Here is a 22,806-nt window from a genome sequence, read left to right as displayed (position 1 = left end):
ATGTCCGGTAAGGTGGGCTGCCCCGCCGCCCCCCGCGCCCCCGCGGGCTCTTTCGCCGTTCTCCCGGGTCATTTTCGCCTGCGAGAGGACGTCGCCTCCGGAGCAGGGCGGGGAGGAGGGAGGAGGAGGCAGGCAAGGGCTCCTGCGCGCCGGCTGCCAGCCCCGGCCGTGCCGTGCCGCGCCGTGCCGCGCCGCGCCGGGGGCAGCGCAGGGCAGCGCAGGGCAGCGGGGCCGGCTGCGGCGGGCGCGGGCAGCGCGGCGCGGGGCTCCCTGCCCGGCGGCGCCCATCGCCGCGGCTCGCGGCGGGAGGCGCCCTCGGCTCCCGCCGAGCCCCGGGCAGAGCGCGGGACGGGCTGCCCCCGGACCCTCGCCACCCCGCTCCCCAACCCCCGGCAAAGCCGTCACCCGCCTGCTCCCCTGACCCCCACCGTGCCCATCACCACCCCGCTCCCCTGATCCCCACCGTGCCCATCACCCCCCTGCTCCCTGAGCCCCACCGTGCCCATCACCACCCCACTCCCTGACCCCCACCGTGCCCATCACCCCCCTGCTCCCTGAGCCCCACCGTGCCCATCACCCCCCTGCTCCCTGATCCCCACTGTGCCCATCACCACCCCACTCCCTGACCCCCACCATGCCCATCACCACCTCGCTTCCCTGACTCCCACCATGACCATCACCCCCCTGCTCCCTGAGCCCCACCGTGCCCATCACCTCCCCGCTCCCCTGACCCCCCCCATGCCCATCACCACCCCACTCCCTGACCCCCACCGTGCCCATCACCCCCCTGCTCCCTGACCTCCACCATGCCCATCACCCCCCTGCTCCCTGACCCCCACCGTGCCCATCACCTCCCCGCTCCCCTGACCCCCACCGTGCCCATCACCACCCCGCTCCCCTGACCCCCAGACCGCTTTAGCTATCCCACCCTCTGCTTGTCCTGCTCAGGAGAGGTGGCAGTGGGAGCCTGGGTTTCGATGCCCCATGCAGACCACGCTGGGGCCTCCTCTGAGCGAGGAGATAGGATGCTCCGCCATGGGGGGGGGGGGGGCTGCCTGCCCCCCAGCCCAGGGTTGTAGTACCTTCCCTGCTCAGCTGTGTTCAAGATGCTGGTAGTGGAGCCCCTAGCCCTGCCCAGCTCCCCAAGCAGAGGAGAGTTACAAGGCAATTTGTAGGCAAATCTGCAGAAAGGGGCTGCTAGCTCAGGGCCCTGGCTATAGGAGGGGCTGGGAGCAGGGTAGAGGTCTCTCTAAATTCAACCCTTCCCTCCCCTCATGTCCAGTGACATTCAGTTCCCCCCTTTTCAGTTTATTGTTATAAACAAAACATGAAAATTAAGAAATGAATAATCCCCCGCTGCTAAGAGCACAGCTCAGCAAAGCCCCTCGCAAGGCAGTCTCAGCTCCGCCTGTCGCTTCTCCGGAGGGATCTGGCTGCCCCTTATCACCTCCTCAACCCGTGCGCCGCGGTGGCAGTGGGTGGCCTCGGGGGTAGTCGAGCAGGAGGGGGAGATGCCCCGCAGCAGCCAGCGATGGAGCAAGGTTGCAGCGGAAGAGGAGCTTGCCTAGTGCGAGGGGTTTCCCCAGTGAGCTGGCCGGCAGGCTGGCCCCATGCCGTGTCCTCCTCGCAGGCAGCGAGAGCAGGAAGGAGACCTCGCCAGCGTCTGTAGGATCAGGTGCTGGATGAAAACAGAAAGCTTGGATGAAAACTGAATCGCAGGAAGAGCTTAACTACGTTAGGAAGAGCACAGCAAGTGAAAGTGGTTTGTCAGAATAGGCAAATTCGTCACCATTTCCTGTACCGAGTCCCTCATCAGGTAGTGTCTGGTGATTTCTTCTGGCCGGATTAAAGACATCCTAAATGCTCATTTGAAACAAATAGGAGCTGTACAGAACAGGCAAAATAGAGCTAATGCAGGCTTTGCAGAAAGTGATTCATGAAAGCAGTCACTTTGTGTTTTGTTTAGCCCTCCGAATAATCACCCTGAGTATTTGCATTATGTTATTCCTGCTTGTCATCTGCCAGATGAAGTGGTTCCCTCATCTATTTTCTGGTCCTAAGACTGGCAAATATGATAGCAATTTAAATGAATTCAGCAGAAGCATCAGATGGAACTGGGTATTAGGACACCTGGAGGAAAAGAAAGACAATAAAGAATAAAACATATACGATTAATGGATATAATAATCACCAGCTTTTTCGTAAATGTCAGGCATGACATCTTTCACGCTTGTTGCAGGCTTAAATAGCAAGTATCAAAGCAGCTATAAACTGTAATTACACGTGACTTAGAGTGAGCAGCTAAGCATCTGCTAACGCTAAGCAGACTCCACATGAAGCACGCCCGAGAACACGGGGGCTTCGCTTTACACCCCCGGGCTGTGAGGTGTCTTCCCACTTGTTCTTTCAGGAAAGCCCAAGGTGTATCAAGGTGTTAGAGTTAAGATCACAGTTAAGGAGTTACTGCAGCAGAGAAGAGCACGACAAGCAGCGACCAGTACTATGGTAAGCAAAAAACTTTTGGCTCTGCTTTGTCTCTTTCCCGTAATCTCTGTTGCCAGCTGTAAGCCGGGGCCAAGGAGACTGCCCAAGCCTGAGCGCAGCCGGCTGCTGAAGGTGGGGGAGAGGGAAGTTCAGGCAGGATAGCCGCGGCAGTGCTCTGTGCTGGTCACGGTCTGGCACGACTGGTGCAGAGCCGGTGCTCCAGGAACGTCACTAACCAAGGAGGAGGGCCCGCGTGGAGAAGGCTCAGCCCAGCCTGCAGTTAGGAAAGTACCTCCAGTATCGTTGTATTGGGCGAGGAAGGCAGGTCATGCTCTCTGTCCCCACTTTAAACACAACTTGGCCAGGTAGAGGCACTCGCAAACCAGGCACGGGCAGAGACCCATAAAGCAGAGCTCAGTCCTGCCCCGCTGGGGCTGCTGTGAAGAGGAGCAGGTGCCTGGGGCACATTCAGCTGCTTGACTGAATGCGGGGCTGTAACGTGGTTCAGTAGCAGCGGGGCAGCGTCCACGGGAGGGGAAGGAGACGGGCTCGCTGGCATGTAATTCACACTCACAAAACACTCCAGGCTTTGTAAGAGCCCTCCAGCTCCAGCCGCCCTGGAGATTTGCATAAGGAGGATCGTAAATCATTACTTCTTCCTGGTTCATGACATTATTAGAGCTTTGGATGATTTTCAGATTTCATCTCCCACCTCCAATACCTTGCGGCAGCTGATTGCACAAAGAGCTGATCAGCTTGCGTCCTGCAAACCGCAGCTCGAGAGACCTGGGCGAACGGAGCACAAACCGCTGGGTGGCCGGGCAGGCCGGGTCACCCTCCGTCCAGCCCCGCTCCCGCGCCCGGGCGCAACAGGGCTCCCCGGAGCTGGGTTTTGCTCCCTACTGTGAGTTTACACAGCGCTCGTTTTGCCCACAGAGGAAAGAAGTGGAAAAGCAGCGCTGCAGGAGGCGACCGGAGTATTTTTGCGAAAGGTACCCGCTGTCCTGGGTACCTATCACCTGCCCCCCAAAGCAAGTATAAAAGGCCCCATTGCTTTTGGGGTGGATTTCCCCTCTCCAGCCGGCCAGGCTCCTGAAACGTGTATTGCTCTGGCAGCTTCAGCTTCCAGCTTCTCCTGGCAGCTCCATTTTCAGGCAAGCACGCAGCTGTGTTACCGCAGGGAGCAAAGTTAGAGTCGCTTCCGAGGTGGCACCGACACAAGCAGGACAAGCCCATCGGATGCCCAGCCACGGGGAGACCTGCAACTGCCTTTAGCCAGGTTTCAAGGCAGCAGCTGCTACATTTGTTAATTGCTTCTTCTTAATTATATCTATCCCTAGCAGTGCTTTGGGATGCATCCACAGTGCAATTCAGCAGAGTTTAAGTCCTGGGAATTAACATGTGTTAAAACATAACTAAGGTTCAAAGGCAGCAGTGACACTGCTGAAATAACAGGAACAGTGCAGCGAGCGGAGCACACTGGCAAAATGATCTGTCGAGGGCTTTAGGGCAGGTCAGCGTCATGTCCCTCCAGCGCCATTACCTGCGTGGGCTCAGGGAACTGCCCTGGTGTGCAGGTTAATGTCACTCTGTCAGCACTAGGAAGGTTGTCCGTGTCACAGCCCAGCGTCCCAGCAGCTGTCACATCCATGAAGTGTTTACGTAGAGAAGGTTGAAGCAAAATCCTGACTTACCTCAGCGTGCAGAGGAACGCTCCCCGGATTACTGCGTCTACATACCTTTTTCTTCACATCTCTTTGGTCAGGTTTCTCTGGGTAGCAGCAGCATCCAGTTTTCGGAGTCCGTGTCTCCTCCTCACCCAGGTTGGTACGAAGCCTATCCCCATGCCTTCTCCCTCCCCCGTCCCAACTATTCCCGCAGCCCAGAGTCTTTCCAGCCCTTGGTTGGGGCAAGCACTGCCAAATAACTGCAAATGCAGCCAATCAGCGCCCGAACAGAGCCCACAAAATGCAGATGAGGATGCCGTGAGGCCGGCAGGGTACATATTACCCTCTACAGGAGCATGCTCACATCCTCTTACTCGCACAGTCTGTTTTTTCCCACAGCAAGGAGCAATAGCCCCTCCAGGAAAGGATGCTCGTTCCCTACGGAGTAACACCGCTGGCCTTGCCTTCCTCAGGGCTCAGTCTCCGGATCCAAATGGAGTGGGAGAGTCAGATCGCCTTGGAGCACTTTGCTGAGCTCCTGTTTCCAGCAGAGTTGGCTGTTCTCGCTCTCCCCTGGCAGAGCTCACAGGAGCGAGAGGAGTGTCAGGTTTTCAGCAACACGCAGTTTCTTCCTCATGCATGTGAATATTCAAGGAAAGGAGAAAGAGGGTTGGGGGGGGGAATAGCACTTTCAGGGCTTTCAGATCCTTCAGTTGCTCTGCAGCCAAAGCAAAGAGATCTGAAAGGTTTGGCAGGTGTGAATATATACATTGTAAGGACGAGGAAATGACTAAATCATCAATACTTGGGAATAAATTTGCTTATGTTAATACAGAAATATCAGAAACACTAATGGTCTTTCAGGCTGGTAAGTCTTCATCTGTTTCTGTATTTTGGGTACATGCTTCTCGCTTCTTTCCCCCATCCAGCTAAGCGCTTCCCCCTAGACCTGCAGACATTTATGACCGAGCCTGACTCTACCCGTGTGTCGTTCCATTGCCCTGCAGAGCTGCTCCCCTCCACGTGGTCAGGGCTTGCTTTTAAGTGCAGCTGAAGATAGTGTGAAAACACAATAATTCTGCAGTTTCTGTGAGCTTTCATACCCCCAGCCAGAGCACTGCAGTACTACGTGTCGGACCCTACAGCTTTCTAGCAACCCGGGCTCTCACCAGTAGCACCACACGGGCGCGATACTGCATTATCAGTGACTTGCTTCATTTTGTCTGCATGGAGATTTGTCTGGCAGCTTCCTTCAATGGAGGATAAAAGAGCAAATGTTCTGTTACCTGCTTCCTTCTGCAGACACAGCTACCCTGCATCTGCAGGCTGGGTGAGGCAAAACAGCAAGCTATCTGCTAAGCCACGCAGCATAAACCACTGCAAGGCAAGCATGTAGGCCCCTGCAAAGTTCACTTTCAAAGTGAGGCCAGAAGGTCAAAGGAGTCTGAGGGAATTCCCAGCTAGATTCCCGTCCCAAAGGCTTGGAGCAAGAGGGAGAGTTTCTAGCAGTATTTAAAGACCTCGGAGATTTCCAAGGGGACTTAAAGTTCCCAAGTCATTTGGGTTCTTTTGATCATCTTCCTCCTGGTACCTGCTCCCCTACAAAATCCAGTCTGAACTTGATGGGCCTTTTGCTGTGTTTAAATCTATGAGGCTGCTCAGCACATGAGAGTATTGCAATCTGTCCTGGGGCAAAATCTGCCCTTTGTGAGGACAGACGTTGAATAACCTGCTGCTTCCTGGTTTACCTTCTCTCCTAGCACCTTTCGATGCAGAACCCATCTCCTCTGCTCCCAGCTACTGTCCATCACGGCAGTTTTCAGATTGCCTCTCCTGTGAAGAAAGCCCTAGCTATTTGGAGCAACTGGTAGATTCCTATCTTCAGGCAGAGGGGCCCTTAGACCCAGCCCTCGGTGCTCTCCAGACGCCCTCGCACTACATCTCCGACTCCTTCCAGCCAGTCCCGCTCTGCTTTAACCAGAGCCTGGTAAGCTTTGCATCCTAGAGGAGCAGCCGCAGACACGCTCAGAGGGAAGCTGGGGAAGGGTGTCACATCTTGGAGCAAAACAGCGGCAAGCTGATTTGGGAAGCTGGTTGCTTTCAGGGGCATTGGGGAATTGCCACTGCAACTCAGGCTGCTTGCGAGGACTCAGTTTCTAGCACAGTCTTCTGTGTCATTTTCCATCAGGAGCAGAAGACAAGAAGGCACAAGCCCAGAGAGAGGCTGCAGAATAGGGAACATCCCTCTCCCAGATCCTATAGCTTTCCTGCAAGGAGTAGCCCTGTTACTACTAGCAGCTGTCAAACTCAGACGAACTCCCTGTTGGTGCTAGTGTCCCAGAAAACACCTCTTGGTTTTAGGCCCCCAAGGCCCGAACCATCTCTCTGGGTAGCCAGACCCTTCTGAGAAAGGCAAAGGTGTGGAAATCCTGGCTCTATACTGGGCATTTGTGTGATTCCTGGAACAGCATCCTAAAACATTGTGTTTTCTTCTCTCAAACTCCAGGCTCCTGGATCCCCTAGTTCAGCTGATCTGTCCAGCCCATTAAACTATAGCTGCTCCCCATCTCAGCTACCTCCTTTCACCCCGCTGCCCCACAGCCCACCCTCTGCTCTGGACACCAAGACCTACGGCTGCCCCACGGAGGAGTGGTCCTGCCATACCCCCTCCCTGTACACCGCCTCCGCCTGCTGCTGCGCATCCTGCGGCTCCGAGCACGTGGACACGCGGGTCCCGGAGTATTTCCCCTGCCCCGGCACAGACTGCATGGACTACCTGCCACCCGTGGCCATGGCTGATGACTTCTTCAGAAGGGCTGGGAACTGTGACATCTGCTACAGCTAATGGGGACAGTGGTTTTTACACATCCATTGTATCCAAATCAGATTAATTGCCCATGAACTATGCAAAGTACCACTGCCTAACACAGCCCAGTTTATTCTTCACTACTTAGGTATTTCCTACATACCATTGTCACTACATTAGTCCTCCTATCTTGTATGGTCAGGGCTTTTCGTTTTTTCACTTTTTTAAGAAACCGTAAGTCACCTTACCAGACACAACTTAACAGACACTAAGACTGCTCCTTTTATTACAAATAAATAACTTTGTACTCGTGCTGAAGCCTGCTCATTCCTCCTGCGCTGAGTGTCAGTGCTTGTCTCTTCCGCTAAAGACCTAGGATCCCGGCCCTGGAGGCACAGGGGTGAGGGAGAGAGGCCCGCAGCAGCCGACCCGGGCAGCAATTCCTGAGCGGCATGAGAAGTCTCATTCATGCATTGCAGCAGTTGAAAAGCGTATGGGCACCTCAGCACCCCGCACACCATCCGGAGAGGAAGCTGGGCATCACCCGCCTCTGAGACGGACCTGCTCCTTCTCAGCCGCCGCTCTCGCCCAGCCGCCACGCTGAGCTCTCCAGCAGTCCCCGCGCAGCAGACCTGCTGCTTCCCGCACAAGCTCGGGGCTTTCTCCGGGGTCAAGCGCCAGAGAGGCCCCACGGCCTGCACAGGGGCCGACTCCAGCAAAAACACCCTTCTTTGGCTACTGCTCAACACCCGCTCCCCAGGGCAAGTAGAGTTTTAGTGAGAGGCTGAGGTAGCTCCAAAACCTTTTGCCTAGTTTGGTCCATTAATACCAGGTTTTCTCCACCTTTCAGCACAATCAACTGTAATAGGAGCTAAGCAATTTCTTTTAATATAATGGGAAAGTTGTAACTCGCTGTTTCTTGCACAAACCCAGACCTTCTCAAGTCTCACAGCTCCTTTTAACAGTGCTCAGTAAGACAGACCGACAAGCAATCGGTTCCTCAGCTGAGCACCCAGACTGGAAAGAATGAAGGATTTTCCATATTAAATCTAACAAAAATTTTAAAAAGATTAAGTACATCTTTGAAGACAAACTCACAGTGTAACTAGCTGTAGGCTAACCTCCTCCTGCAGACACTTCCACAGGTAACTGAGAAGTGTCCCAGTTCCCCAGCACCGAATATATCCACATTGCCAGGGATGCAGCAAGACACACACATCCCAGCTGATGAATGGGGAAATATTCCCCATTCTACCAAAAGAAAAAGCAGCCAATATTCCCTCACTCTGTGAAATCTATGAAAAGTGAAGTAGAGAGTAAAAAAATTTTTTTATGAGACTAAGAAATAAATATAATGCCAGTTTCTGCAACTTTCTATCCCCCTTCCTCAGAAAACACAGTGCTTTCCTCCCACGCAGTCTCCAGATGGGTTCCCTACTCCTCAAGCCCCGTATGAGCTGTAAAGGGCATGTTTTCCAGGTCCAGTACCAGCTCCCCAGGCAGATCATTTCATTTTGGTTTTGATAGACAGGGAGATTACGTGAGACAAAGAGATCACATGGAGATAACTGTACCTTTCCAACACACAGCTCGTTCCTTTGCCTTGTGTAAGGCAGTAGCTTTTTTCCAAAGTTTGCTCTAAAGTATTTGGACAACTTTAAATAATGTCTTTGCATCTCCTCAGTTGTTAAATGATTAATGTTAGAGCTGGTCCCAGTGATGAACACATTTGGTCCCAGAAAGCCTATAAATAGGAGTTATTCAGCAGCTGTCTCTGCTGCAGTTAAAGGTGTGATTACCCTTTAAGGGACCCTTTAAGGTGATTACTGTGCAGAGATAGGCACATTAGCCATCATTTTAGCCATGATGGCAGAGATTTCAGCCACCACGGGTCATCTCAGGACCTTAGAGGGATTAAACTTCTGCTCTAGCCTGCTCCACAGGTCCCTCAGGGATCATGACTGCTGACCCCTGCTTGCAGCATTGGCACATCTTTCACCGCCTATCAGTGGTGCACCAAAGTTAAACAGCCATGGGAAGATAAGGCTGAGGCAAGATAATTGAGGCTTCCAATGGAAATGGGATGACCACATCCTCCCTGTGGACTTGGCAGTGCTGGCCTGAACTTAAGAGAACCAGTAAAAGGTGCTCTCATATAACAAAGGAAACAGCATACAAAAATAATACATGAGCATCAAAGGGAGTGCTCTTGTTAACACGTTTTACAACATGATTAATAGTACCCCAGTCCACCCAACAAACCGTGCCAGCAAGGAAGTCAGCTCCAGTATGACAGCTGTATTACCGTCCAACAACATGTATCTTACTTCCACATTAAGCAGATATCTAAACCTTGTATATCAGCAGCAGATTGCACTTTATTGGTGTAGAGTGGTATATATCCATGCAGTTGCCTGTGGCTATAGTGGCACCCCGAAGAGGACTGCTTTGTACAAGCAGAGACTGCGGTGCGCAGTAGGGAAGTTTTGTTTGTTATCAAACCTATGGCTGATGTCTGGACATGACCACATAGAAACGGCAGGCTGAGCACAAGGGCTGTAAACCCACCATCATGTGCCTTTTCCTGCTTCTTGGATGTTGCCTTACTCTGGGAAAAAGAAAAAACCACCTTTCCTGAGGGGAAGCTATCTCCAAATGGCTGGTCCACTGAATCTCTCCCGGATTTCCGGGGTTGCAGGTGCCTGAGGTCCTGAGATAGGAGCACACTATGTATTTTCAAAGATAGCAGATATTTAATAACTCTTGGCTTCATGCTGCATGGGACCAGCTGCTCTGAAATTATCAACTGCTCTGACGGGACTGAGGTAATTCCAGCAAAATGTTTCTCTGCCCTTGGGATTCTGGATTCCGACAGCTTCCATTAAAGTAGGTTTTGCCATCCTTCAGCCCTTGCAGCTATTTTGACTGATAAACACTTCTATTCTTCTGCTGTTCTTTCTCTAGTTGTTCTGCAACCCCTGCACCATGGACTGCAAACATATTTTAGATGCTGTTGTTCCCCAGTTCCATGTCAGTGGCTCCTGCTGACATATGCAATGGAAGTAAAAGCTCGTGATTTCTGGACTGACTATGATTAGAAGGGAAGAAAGCAACAGAGGAGGACTACTCAAAGGTTGTTTGTGGTTTTTTATTCTTCCAGCTACGTGGAACATCATCTTTTCCTGCTCTCTTTTCCCACTCCACCAAAAAAAAAAAAAGAATAAATAAATAAAAGAATATATTTTGGGTCATATCTCCAAAACAGCTGGCAGAGCACTCCTGAAATGCTGGCATTTCAATAGTTCACACCACATGAAATTCTGCCATCCCATGTAAACTTGTGCTTACACAAGAGTTAGGGTCACTCCATTCTTACAAAAGCCCCCCTTACAAATGACCCCAGAAGTAACATGCAATGTCAGAGAAAATAAAAATTATTTTCAGGTTCTTTTCTAGTTGCACTGCCTATTTGATCAAAAACAATTTCCTTACTAACCAACTGGTGACTTTTCCATGGTACCACCTCAGAACATTTGTTTAGTGATAACAAGCCTTTGTTATTAGCAACTTATCCAAAGCCACAGGTAGGAAGGAATAAACTGTGCAAATAAAGGGGTATCTCACACTGCCAGTGCTGCTAAGGTTATACAAGGAACGTTTCCCTGAAACAGTCACCGAAAAATTGAGAGATGAACTGTGAAATAAAATACTACTCAAATCAATGAAATTCACGCCAGCACACAAGACTGAACACCTAGACCCATTTTGGGCCTTAGGAGGAATTTCCTTGGTACACAGGCCGGGAGTCCGCTGACTTGACAGGGAAAGGTGCACGGGAAGCAGCAGCCCGCAACTGTCTCGTGGATCCTGTCCAAAGAGGATACGAACAGTTTATGGCTGTGGCTGCCTTCACAGCAGGTCTCTGATGTACGAGCTTTGGGAAGCTGAGTAAGGAGATGTCTGTAGCGAGAAGGAACCTTTTCTGGGTCAGTCATGGGATCTTCCCGCTGCAAATCCCATCTCTCAGCTCTGAGTAACAAGGTGGCCAGTGAGGTGCTCGGAGCAAAAACGTATTCCTCCCCTCCCAGAGTGGTGTTTTCCCTGATACGCTGGAGTTGGCAATGTTTACAGATTACAAGTCCCTAATCATGTTGCTCCGTATTAAACATGGGCAGGTGAAACAATAAAGACACAAACCATTCTGGCAAACGGCTCGTGTATTCTTTTCACTTGCTGCAGAACGACTTCTGTCATCTCACAGACGCTTCTAGAAGGCAAAAAGCTTTTATGCAAAGAAGGATGTTCCCTGGTGCATCCCATGCCACGTGTTAGTCACAGATTTACAATTTTGTTGCTATCAAGTTTAAGAAATAGATAATTTATTGGCCGTTTTTGACTTGAGACATAGCACTGAGTCTGGTGTCTCAGTTATCACTTGATTCAGGGCTTGATATAGCATCGCTTCAAAGTAAGAAAGCACATGCTTTAGCTGGCCTGTGCCCAGAGGCATGCAAATTTATGCAAATATATGCAAATAAAGGTCCACTTTTTTATCAGAGGATGTTGACAGGTTTGTAGGCATAGTGTAGTGAAAAGCAATAGCAAAACTGCAAGGAGGAGGGCTGAGAAAGCCACAGAGATCTCTAGTCAGGATATCTGCATTTCTTAAGAGCTTTTTTCCAGCCTGCTAAACAGTTGTTTAAACAGTCTAGTTTGCAAAACTCACAAGTGCTTTAGAATCTCCAGTCTTGTTGAAGAGTCAGTCAGTGGATGATCAAGGAAGTTATTGCAGTGATTTAAGAGGATCTGCCCTTCACCTTTTTGTTCAGTCCTGTTAGAAAAAATAACTTGTGCAACGCTGAAAAAACAGCAAACTCAGAACGCTCACTAGAGATGAGCCACCCTGCGTGAATGGGTTGTCAAAACACAGCTTTGCCTCCCCTTAGGCATTTACTTTCACTCCTACTAACCCAGCAGAGACACCATTGCCAGCTGATTGCACAGCAATTCACAAATCATTTCACGGAAAGAATAAGAAGAATCTATTAAAATGCCCCCTAAGATAAGCAAGTGAATAGGAGAGCACTTCCACATCGCACTCTGATCCTGCGCTCAGGCCCACATCACTCAAAGCTTTTCCACCACGTCCATCCCCAAAGGCTGTTGAGAACTCCATCTCCTGCACTGCAAGGCCTTAGTTCAAAGGTGGGTTAGGTCCCCGCTCCAGGGTGCCGTCAGAGCCAAGCTTTCCACTGCGCTTTGCCATCAGAGCTGGCTCGCATCGGACGTCTCAGAGGCGTCCTTTCCTCCAGGAAGCTCCCAGGAGCCAAACGAACCACCTGTGCTGGGAGCCTGCCCCACACACGCACTCTTACAGACATCTGTTTTCCTTTCTCAGAGTGGGGTAGGAGACTGTGGCCACAACGAGCTGCTTCAGCTTTCCTCCACCAAGTGCTAAGGAACAAGTTAGTAGCAACTGCAGAAACTCTCGCTTGAAGGTGTTGTGCTCAGACCTTCCTCTGCTCGCTCAGAGGCAATATAGCCATGCCCAGGATAACTCCTCAGGCTGGCTCAGCATTTTCAGGATAGCAGGGACACTTGGGATAACTGCACACCACAAAGGCCTCAGCATCCCACCCAGTACCTCTGTACAGGACCTAACAGGAGGCACAGTTCCAGCATGTTTTAGAGCAGTGTTTCTCAGCCTTTTGTTTGTTTGTTTAATCTAAGTTTGGCTGTACATTTATCTAACAGTCATTCTCTTTGCTTGTCCTCTTGCTTACAAGCAATACAGTATGTTTCAGGATTATCAGATCTTTTGTAATAAAACTTTCAATCATTTCGAAGTCCATCTTACGATATTTTACATGCTGCTGATGGTCCACAGGTTGAGAAACACTGTCACCCCATCCTGTTTTAAAGACTTTAGGGACAGAGACACTTTGGTTAACTGTCCTCACAGCTTTTCTAAAAGACCCTGTGTGACCAGCAAGGTGAAGTTGAAGCCATGCCGGAAACTGCAGGCAACCTAGGATCTGGCATTTTGGCGACAGGAAACAAAGGCAGATGCACCTCTCCCTTTCTTGAGCAAATGCCTAATCTGTCAAAAAAAAAGTAAAAGTTTATAATGCATTGTGTGAAACTGTAGAGGGGTGTAAGCATTAGTTGTGTGTGTGTATATACACACACACATATAATCTATACACATATATATACACACATGTGCATATTATATAATATATACACATACATATACACATGTGTGCATATTATATTATATATACATACACACATATAAACATATAAGAGATTATAATGAGCTCCAGTAGTCTTTCTTCTTTCTCATACCTGTAGGCACAAAACCTGAGCTTCCCTTGAGATTTGTTTCCATTATAAAAGAGCTGTATACTGATACCTTTTTTTTTTTTTTTTTTTTTTTTTTGAGTAGCAGCTAATTCCTACTTTATGCTCCTGCATTATGGGTTTGCTCAAGTAGGGAACTCCAGTCTACACCACTCCAACCTCAGACTCGCATCATATGACTTGACGAGGGCATGCCCTCGCTGCTTCCCTGGTAAGCACAGAAAACCATGCAGACATGTCAGGAAGCAGAAGCAATGCAGGTCACGTACCTGATCCCCAGCCTTCCCAGAAGGAGCCATGTGGATTGGCTGATCGTTGTCCAAGTTTCGGATGCTCGGGTCTGCCCCATGGTCAAGGAGCAACTGGATGATTTCTTTCTGGTTCTTGTCACGATGCAATGCAGCTGCCATATGCAAAGCTGTGTTGCCATGAGCCTAACGCAACAGAAGAAAAAAAGAAAAAAAGAGAAACCTTCTGATAAGCTGTGCCACCTACTCAGACCGTCCTAAAAGCAGAGAATTGCGAAATGAGAAATGAGGAAACCCCACACTATTGCTTACCCAGAGGTGAGGGAATATCCCTGCTCTGTGTTCCCCATGTATCGCGGCTCCTGGCTTAGCAGGACTGGGAGATTCAGGGGCGCAGACTTCTCTGGGTGATAGAGCACTACAGATGGGGATCCTTGATACTTTGGATACAGGTATTTGGCTAGAGCAGCACATGGCAGCTAAAAAACAACCCTCTTATCTGCAAAGTTCCTAATCACCTTGCAGATTCCCCCCAAATCATATTCTTATGTAGTTATGGACCTGATGAGTTGTTTGAGAAAGCAAAGGACAGAGATTGTGTAACATGCATTTGCTCCCAAGAGAAATAATAGGAGCTGATTTACTTGGAAACGTTTAAATCAGTCCTAGAGATACATAATAGAGATGCATACCGCATAGTTTGTTGTGTTACAGATCACACGTGAGACAATAACCGACCCATCTGTGCTCTACACATTCCTTCTGCTCCCTCTACAACTACTCTGAAGTGCTTCAAGTTGCAAAGAGACCTTGACACAAGTGAAAGCCAGGCCCCAAAATGTATAGCTTATATTTCAGACTGATCTCCTGCACACCAGGCTTCTTCTGTGACTGCGTGCTTCCTCCCAGGTCACCAAAGCCACAGCCTTAGCAAGAGGCTTTTTGGAAGGTGTGGAGCCATCCCGCAGCCAGCCTGAAGGTCCAGCTGCCCTTGTCCCCCAGTGACCTCGTGCACCGTGGGCTGAGCAGGGCTTGCTAGGGAGTCCAGCTCTGGAGTAGACATAATAAATCATACTGAGCTCCAGGCCTTCTCCTCCTTCCTACCCAGAGTGCTGAAGGCTGCGCTTGACTTTATTGTCTTTGCAGCATCTTTAAACAGAGTCCTAAGGTCAAGGACCAGCTTAAGCATATCCCGACTCCAGCATTTTGGGGCACAGGATTTGTGCAGAAACAGTGGACATAATTTGTTGCAAGGCCACGGGGGGGCGCAGGATGGAGCACGCAGCAATTTGCTGCAGAAAAGCTCTAGTATCACCAGACCGTATAGAAAGCTGTGCCACTGCCCAGTCAGGTATGACTGCTAACGGTTTTAAATGACAAAGAATTAATAAGCAAATGCATAAGGCCAGGTATTATTTTTAGTCTGTAAGAAGTCTCATTTAGGCAGCTGTATATTTTTTCTCTCTGAAATGATCATACATTTCTCAGGTTCATTTCTCATGAACTTGGATGGTTTGGACACACACTATAACCCCTATTACTATTCCTTTTTTAAAAAAAGGATAATGTAATATTCAGGTCCTATTGACCAGTGACACATAGGGACTTTGAAGCACAAAACAAAATAACAAATTAGTATGGAAATCTTAAAAGCTCTTCTTAGGCAATGTATTTTACAAGCCCTGAAACAGCAGATTCTTGTCAATTTTATCATCTCATAAAGTCAGGGGATGGTCCCAAGCTCTTTATAGGACTTCTCATTAAAATGGAAGCATCTGCATTTGTTTGCTGCATTAAATCCAGGAACATTTGATATCTTTCAAATCCAGACATGGGGCTAAGAAAGCAAGAAAATGTGACAATTGACAGTTCCTGATCTTGAAGCCTTTCCATTAGCTTTAATGGGGCTTATCTGAGATAACAATCTACAGCACCCATATACAGGCTCTAAAAATTGTATTCAGATGGAATATACCTCAAAGTCCTCAATGCTTTTCTCACTATAACATCCACAAGGAAGAGGAAGTGAAATGAGAGAACAATAGCAAAGAGAGGATGAGCCAGGGAAGCAAAAACACAAAGACTCCATGCCTTTATGTTTTCATGCCATCTTCCTACTTGGAAGAGCTTGGAAGCTGGGATGGGAAATCAGTCAAGCCTGCCATCATATTTCTCACTGTCCTGGACAGCCCATCAGCAAGACTGAAGGCTCCAGGTGATCCTATCATAGTAAAAAACTCTCACAGGATTGTGATCAGGAGACAACAGCAGACTCCCATGGACAAGCTAGTACTTGCTTAATGGGTCTTAAAAGATACAGAAAGAATGTAGCAGAAGGCAATATAATTTCACCTTGCAATGTAGATACCCCCCCCCCACACACACACAAAGCAAAATGCACTTCCTGTCCTCCAGTCCAGCAGAAATCTGTAGGAAGAAACATGAAGCTACCCACTAGCTGCTCCCCAAGTCACCAACTGAGTCAACAGAAAAGAATCAGTTCCTTTCTGATGAACACAAATGCATGGATGCTGTAGGAAGTGCAGGGCAAGGCTAAGAGATGGTGACCCTCTTGAATTTGAAAGCTAATGCACTGATCCTCTCTAAACAGAGTTATGGCCTTCTCTTCCCTCCCATTGTCCTTCTTGCTCACAGTGGACTTTCTGCAAGGGTAAATAGTTCACCTCTGCAAAAGCACCCAAAATCATCACTTAGCCCTGCTGGAGGGGGGCAGCTAGCCAGGAGCCAAAGCTCTGGCTGATGGTACAGACCGATGTCTCAGCGACAGCACAGGAATGTCAGGATTTCTGCTCAGGAGGATGGGTGCAGCCCAGATACAGCTACAAGATAATGTCAATGCTTTGTATCTGCTCAGAGGTGAAGTTTGGGGCAGCAAGGGGATGGGTGACTCAGTGGCAGTACTGAGAAGGTTTCTAGCTTGCTTTCTACATCCTGGGGATAGTCACGCCTCCAGAAGCCCTACACTGAGGAATCAGCATTAGCAAACCTTCAACTTCGTAAGCAGGGCTATACAGAGCACCCAGAGTCATGCATTTAGCAGAGTCTCAAGTCCCCAGGTTCAGAGATAATCTGCTTTCCAGAGCGCGTGTGCTCAGCAGAGATGCTGCCTCCCTTCAAAGAGCCGGTTTCGCTCGGCAGTGTCAGCGTCTGGGTTCACTGCCTGCAATACGTGTCTGTCTTTCCTTACTGCTCATGACAGCTTTTAAGGCTTGGTGGGCCCTGTAAATATTTTGATTCTCTAGGCTCAAACTCACAGCCAGCTACCACAATAAGCGAGATGTTCCCAGGCACAAACAGAGCTGGGAAACTCGCAAACAACATCTAAGGCAGAAAGGGTCACCATCTCGCTGAGCTGAAATAGGCACTCTGCCCTTCGCGGTGGACGCTGCCGCTGACGGAGACCACTGGCACATGGCTGCCCTCAACTGTCCTCTGTCGGCAGCGACGTAATGCTGAGAGCAAAGCATTGCATCAGGGCACGTCTGTTTTCCCAGTCTTCATCCTAAGGTAATAAAGTTCACGTTCCTCCTCAACTAACCACTTCCCATGTCCATTCTCTTCCCTACTTATCTCACTCTTTCCTTCCATCAGTGTCCTCCCGCTGGGAGGACGCCCCGGTTTCATGACAAAACTCAGAGTCCAAGCCAGGCAGTGCTTTCCAGGTGAGATGGCTATTTACTGGAAAATACAGTTTCAGGTGAAAAAATAAAAATAATAAAAAAATAGGCTCGACTTCGCCAACTGTTGTTCTTTTCCCTTCAGAAAAGCATATGGGGGAAGAGGACGTCTGATTTCTGCAGGACCCCAGACATCTCCTCACAGCCCTGTCAACATGCAGGCTCCCACTGCAATTCAGGCCTCACACTAACTTCTCTCTACATCTTCTCTGCATGTGGATTCATACACAGGTCCTGCCTGCAAGGGGCCCAACTCACCTTGTTGTTGACAAAGTCCTTGGACTTGAAAGAGTTCAGCTCCAGGAAGTATCTGAGCAGGGAGATGTTCCCATCCTGGACTGTATAATGAAGAACCGTCTTGTTGCTTTTCACATCCTGGTTAGAAACAGAAGAACATCACAAAACAAGAAACGTCTTGCAGAGCAGCTTAAAGACATTGTACAATCCGGTGGACCAAAGCCTAGGGCAGCTCTGCAGCTAAACGGGAGCACCTCCCTCCCTTCAGTGGCCCCATCGCTGTCCAGTCTTTGCTTCAAAGCTTCCTCCAAAAGCCAGGAGCTGGGAGCCCAAATTCTCACCCGTGCTCTATACTCGTCTAATACGCAACCAGTCACTTGCAAGGGGGAAGAGCTTGCTCCTCGCGTCAGCAGTTCATTTCTGCTCCAATTCTGCGTTTCGAGCGCAAGCGTCAGACAGCACAGGAGACGTTCCCCACGCGAACGAGCAGCTCCGGGAAAACGAGCGGGACGCGGCGCCGATTGCCTACCCGGCTGTAGATGGAGGCTCCCGTCTGCACCAGGAGGTGGATACAGGACTCCAGCTCTTCGCTCCGGTGCTGAAAATCCTTCTGCTGCTGCTCCGCTGTCGTGCGGCGACCCCGCTGCTCCCAGAGCAGGCCGTTATGGGCCAGGACGGCGCAGTGCAGTGGCGTATGGCCTGCAAAACCAAGGCAGGACAGGAGATAACGGCAGTCCCGACAGTTACGGGTTGCAAGGGAGGGCGCGAGGGCTTCGGGGGAAACCAGCCCTTCAGCTGGTTTTGGAGGTGCGGCGTTGGCGGCTGGACGAGATGCTTTACGAGGCACCTCAGCACGTGCCCAGCTCTAAGCGCGCGTTTAGAAAACACCGAACCCGGTGCCGCCTGAGTTCACAACGCGGACTTTCCCCAGGACAGTTTCTGAGGCCACTCTGGTTTCCCTGCACAACACTGCATACCAAGGAGCATCAGTCAAAGTCTGAAACAGCCAGTATAATTTTCTCATTTTCCTAATGCCACTATAAAATATTTGTGCAAAGGGTCTTACCTTCAAAATCCTTCATTTCTAAATCGAGAGGAAAACCTAGTGACAGTATAACCTAGAATTGACAAATGAAATGGAAAATTTTAGTTCAATGGAATACTGCCAAAGACAAAATTAATTAAAATTACAGATCAAAAAAAAAAATCCCAACAACAGGAAAATTATCATTTAACTGCCAGCTAAGCTACCATTTGACACTAGATGTGTTTTAGTGCTGTGAATCCTATTTCCAAATAGTGACATTCAGGTTTATCCAAGACGATCATTTTCCCTAAACCTAGAGATCGAGTTAGCCTCCTCACTTGTACCCTGACCTAAGCAAATGCCCGTCTCCATAGTAATAATTCATATTATTCAGTGTTACTCTTGACAAGGAAAAACAGAAATCTCTCCCTGATATGTAGAGCAAAATTTTATCACGTAAAAGCTCCTCAGCAGCAGAAATTCTCAAGCTGGCTTTATTTATTTATTTATTAACATACAGCTGTGTGACAGGTTAATAAAATGGCTTGTTGCAAGGGCTGCAGCAGTAAAAATGTACAACTTACAAAAGAAATGAAATTGTGATCTGGAATTGAGCATTGCTTGGATTTAGCAGAGAGCAAACAGCTTGAAAATTCAGCTTCAGAAAATGACTGATCTGATGGGATGCAGCTAAGTAGCTCCTTATCTAAAATTTTATAGATAATACGTTTTTTTGCTCTTGGTTGAGTAACGTAAGCTGCTCGCATTTCAGCATCTTGGTGGAGAATTTCGCACTGTAGTGACTCATTCAGAATCGTGTCTAGTTAGATGAGGCACAGGACATAATCCTTCCACTGGAGGATTATCCAGAGACGTTAGGGCTTGTGCTCTCTTTTCACAACAATAATGTAATATATCCAGATCAAATATTGACAAATAGCTTTGAGGTGCCTGATGATTAGAGATTAGATGTTTAGTCCATTAGAGAACATAAAACAAAAACAGCGAAAGGAAACCATAACATTTTGTGGCTTCGTCCCCACCGAGGAGCAAGCCCACGTAGGGTCTCCTTCTCTGAAGACCTTCAAGGCCCATCTGGATGCAACCCTGTCTAACATGCTCTAGGTGACCCTGCTGAGCAGGGAGGTTGGACTAGATGATCTCCAGAGGTCCCTTCCAACCTTACTGATTCTATGATTCTGCGTGTATTTTCCCATGTTACATTAAGTTAAAAACAAAAAGCAAAAAAAAAAAAAAAAAAAAAAAAAAAACCCAAACATTTCCAACACAAGGCATCACGGAAAGCTTTGATGGAGTCATCTGCATGAAACGTGCTTTTCTCAGCCGAATGAACCACCTGTTTTCCTAGGAACTCACGACGTCACACATTAACAGCCTGCTCGTGACTTAACACGGGGAGCGCGCAAAGCGGGGCTAACGAACGACGGAAATCAACCGCCGGCGCGCGCGAACCCGCGGCTCCTTCGCTGCTCCGTCCCTCACCCGCAGCGGACCCGGGGCCCTGCCCTCCGGCAACCTCATCAGCACGGCTGCCGTAAAGCTCTGCCACAAAGCTGCCTCCCCTCGGTCCCCATGCGAATCAAGGCAGGCACACTTCATTTATTTAATTTTATGGCCGACGGCTAAGCAATTAACAGTCGCGTTCCGGTATACTTATCTGCAATAAGTGCAATCCCCTGCAAAAATTCCCACTGTGGGCTTCCTAACAGGTTAACGTACTCCCCAGCACTGTCACAGTCTGGCTGGCACATAAGCTAACGACAGGCTCTGTCTACACAGAGATGCGTGTTAAACTGAAGAGTATTTTTAATGTATTACAGTGGCAGAGGTGCATTTTTCCCAACTGCCAGATCGACTCCTTCCCTGAAACAAAACAAGTAGCCCAGGGTGGGGGTTGAGGGGATCAGCTGCACCACCACCGTTTCCCTAAGGAAATAGTTTACCTAGGAAAGCTCCATCCAGCAGGGGATCAGAGCTCTGCACAGCCCTGACAGCAGGGGCGTGCTTGACACCCATCTGCACGGCATGCCCAGTTCCTTTCTCTTGGGGCAGATGTTTCCAGTAAGACCTGAAAGCTCTAGTGGATTGAGGCCAAACTGAGGCATCTAGTTTCTCCCATGACTTGGAAAATCTTCCCCACTGGTTCTTGGTTTCACATTAAAAAAAAAAAGTTTCATTTTGAAAGCTGTGCCTGAGTTGGCTCTGTACCCAGGGTCACAGCTGCTCTCCCTTCAGCTAGTTTGAATCTGGACACGATTTGCTGCTCTACTCTGGATGACCTTGACACCACTGAGTGGGCTTCACGTCCTGCCCCACTGGCGCTATTCCCCCTGCTCGCCTGCACCTAGCAGCCCCCGAGGGACCCTTGTCTTCAACGCAGGAGTCGGTACAGCACCCGGCTGACCAGCACTCAGGGCTCAAGCCAGAGCCAGCCTGCTCCGCCTGGCCTGCCACCCATGGATTTGCTGCTCTGGTCCACAGAAAGAATTTATTCTCCCCCACAGGTACAGTGGCTAAAACCATTTCTTCTGTAATGGAAAGTTGATGCTAGCTGGAAAAAAAAAAATACTCCTAAAATAGGAATTACCTGGGGAGTCAGTTCCTACCTTGGAAAATGAAAAAGAGACTTTGGCCACTGTTCATTGTTCACTGACATCTTTCCTTTTGGAACAATTATTTAAAGACATCAACACTGCAACTTTATTGAAGGTTTTTACTGCTAACAATCAAAACCATGAAAGCTTTTCCTACCTGGAGAACCTGGGCATACCCGTACGTTGCAGCAAGATGTAAAGCTGACTGCCCCTTGTTGTCTACGGCGTTAACATCTGCTCCTATCTGAATCAAATCGTGGACAATAGCTGGCTGTCTGGCAGTGACAGCCACCAGCAGAGGAGTCTGAAAAAAGCAGCACAGCAAATAAAATGAGAGAGTCTTCAGGCAGATGCTGTTATAAGACAGAAAAGGAGAGTCTGTGCTGAACAGGATCTAGAAGGCTGCGAGCTGCGGCGTAGAAGCCAAAGACAGCTCACGGGCAGATTCTGAATCCCACAAATTAGGACCCAGGGCACCTCGAGAGTGGGGGCATTTCCCAGCTCCTACTGAATGCCACTTTCTGCACTTAAGCCCTAGTTTGGGTGAGAGCCTGCATTCAGCACCTCTGAAGTGTTATTTATGTCAGAGGCAGCACTCACGGCACGCACCACTTGTTCACAAATCTTTTGCCCTCAGAGACTACCGCGAACACAGGAGTGCCTTCCTACATCAGTGTAGTCTTAGACCACTCTCTGAACCATGGACTGAAAAGACTGTTTTCATCCCACCTAACCTCAGGCTCCTGTCAGAGGCACCTAAGCCAGGTGTATCATTGCCCAAGACTGCTTCTGCAGTAACAGAAGGGCTGAACTAATTTTTCAAGGCATCAGTCACTCTCAGCCATGCAAAGCCCATGCCCATCCCAAATGCTGCTGTCTGCAGGAGGAGGTGGTCTGCATTACCTTTCCTCTGTGCTCCTTGGCATCAAGTCTTTGGAGCTCTTTCATTCGTTCTGCAGCTGCCAACGCATACGCCCTCATACCTTTAGCTGCATAAATATGTAGAATTCTAAGACAGTAAATAAAGACAGTGATCATTGCTTAGCCATGAATCACCCTGGGAGTAAACAGTTTTATAGGGTAGAATAGCTGCTTTGAGGGGTTTATATCTGGGGTTGCACAGAAAACATGCCATCGGCACTGGACAGCTCGACATTGAAAGCACCTGCTCCCAGGGAAAAGGCTCCCTCCCTCAAAATAACTGCTGTTTTCAAGACCCTGGCAGTGCTCCTGAGCTTTGACATCCTGTCCCCTTTCTGCTTCAACACATTCTGTCAGGTGAGACTCACCCTTGTGCCACGGGGTATCCAAGTCCTCCACAAACCCTAGAGTTGGGGCCAATATACCGCATCAGATGCTCTCATTTGTTTGGGGTGCATGGGTAACACCTCGGCATTTAAAGTAACAAACAGCCTCTTCCAAACGGTGCATTTGCAAACAGAGCAAGTTCAGCTCTATTTGGTAACCTAGACTAGTGGTGAGGTGGACTGAGTCTTTGTCTTTATCTCACCCATAAAACAAAGCTGTCACATCCCACAGCAGTTACAGGTCAGCTTATAACTTGCTGGTGACATGGTGAAAGGGAAAATGCTTCATTTCAGTTGCATTGCTCTGTGTCTGAATTGCCGAGAACTACACAGAGTTCTGCTCACTACCATTCC

General features: G+C 49.2%; 2 protein-coding genes across 2 annotated transcripts; one reads left to right on the top strand and one right to left on the bottom strand.

Moving 5' to 3' along the window:
• POU2AF3 (POU class 2 homeobox associating factor 3) lies at window positions 1–6,996 on the top strand. Its single transcript, XM_062594404.1, has 6 exons — window positions 1–7; window positions 2,387–2,505; window positions 3,421–3,492; window positions 4,250–4,307; window positions 5,912–6,138; window positions 6,658–6,996. Exons 1-6 carry the CDS (start codon window positions 1–3, stop codon window positions 6,994–6,996), a joined length of 822 nt encoding a protein of 273 aa, XP_062450388.1.
• A 5,824-nt stretch (window positions 6,997–12,820) lies between these two features.
• On the bottom strand, window positions 12,821–22,126 carry LOC134150478 (NF-kappa-B inhibitor delta-like). Its single transcript, XM_062594403.1, has 7 exons — window positions 22,049–22,126; window positions 21,303–21,449; window positions 18,570–18,621; window positions 18,033–18,202; window positions 17,525–17,641; window positions 13,590–13,754; window positions 12,821–12,880 (listed from the first exon to the last, which is right to left on the bottom strand). Exons 1-7 carry the CDS (start codon window positions 22,124–22,126, stop codon window positions 12,821–12,823), a joined length of 789 nt encoding a protein of 262 aa, XP_062450387.1.
• Between the last annotated feature and the right edge of the window lie 680 nt (window positions 22,127–22,806).

This window comes from Rhea pennata, chromosome 24, assembly GCF_028389875.1.
Source record: "Rhea pennata isolate bPtePen1 chromosome 24, bPtePen1.pri, whole genome shotgun sequence".
In the NCBI taxonomy this organism is placed as follows: domain Eukaryota; kingdom Metazoa; phylum Chordata; class Aves; order Rheiformes; family Rheidae; genus Rhea; species Rhea pennata.
The sequence above is the reverse complement of the archived record's forward strand: the minus strand, read 5'-3'. Positions and strand labels throughout refer to the sequence as shown.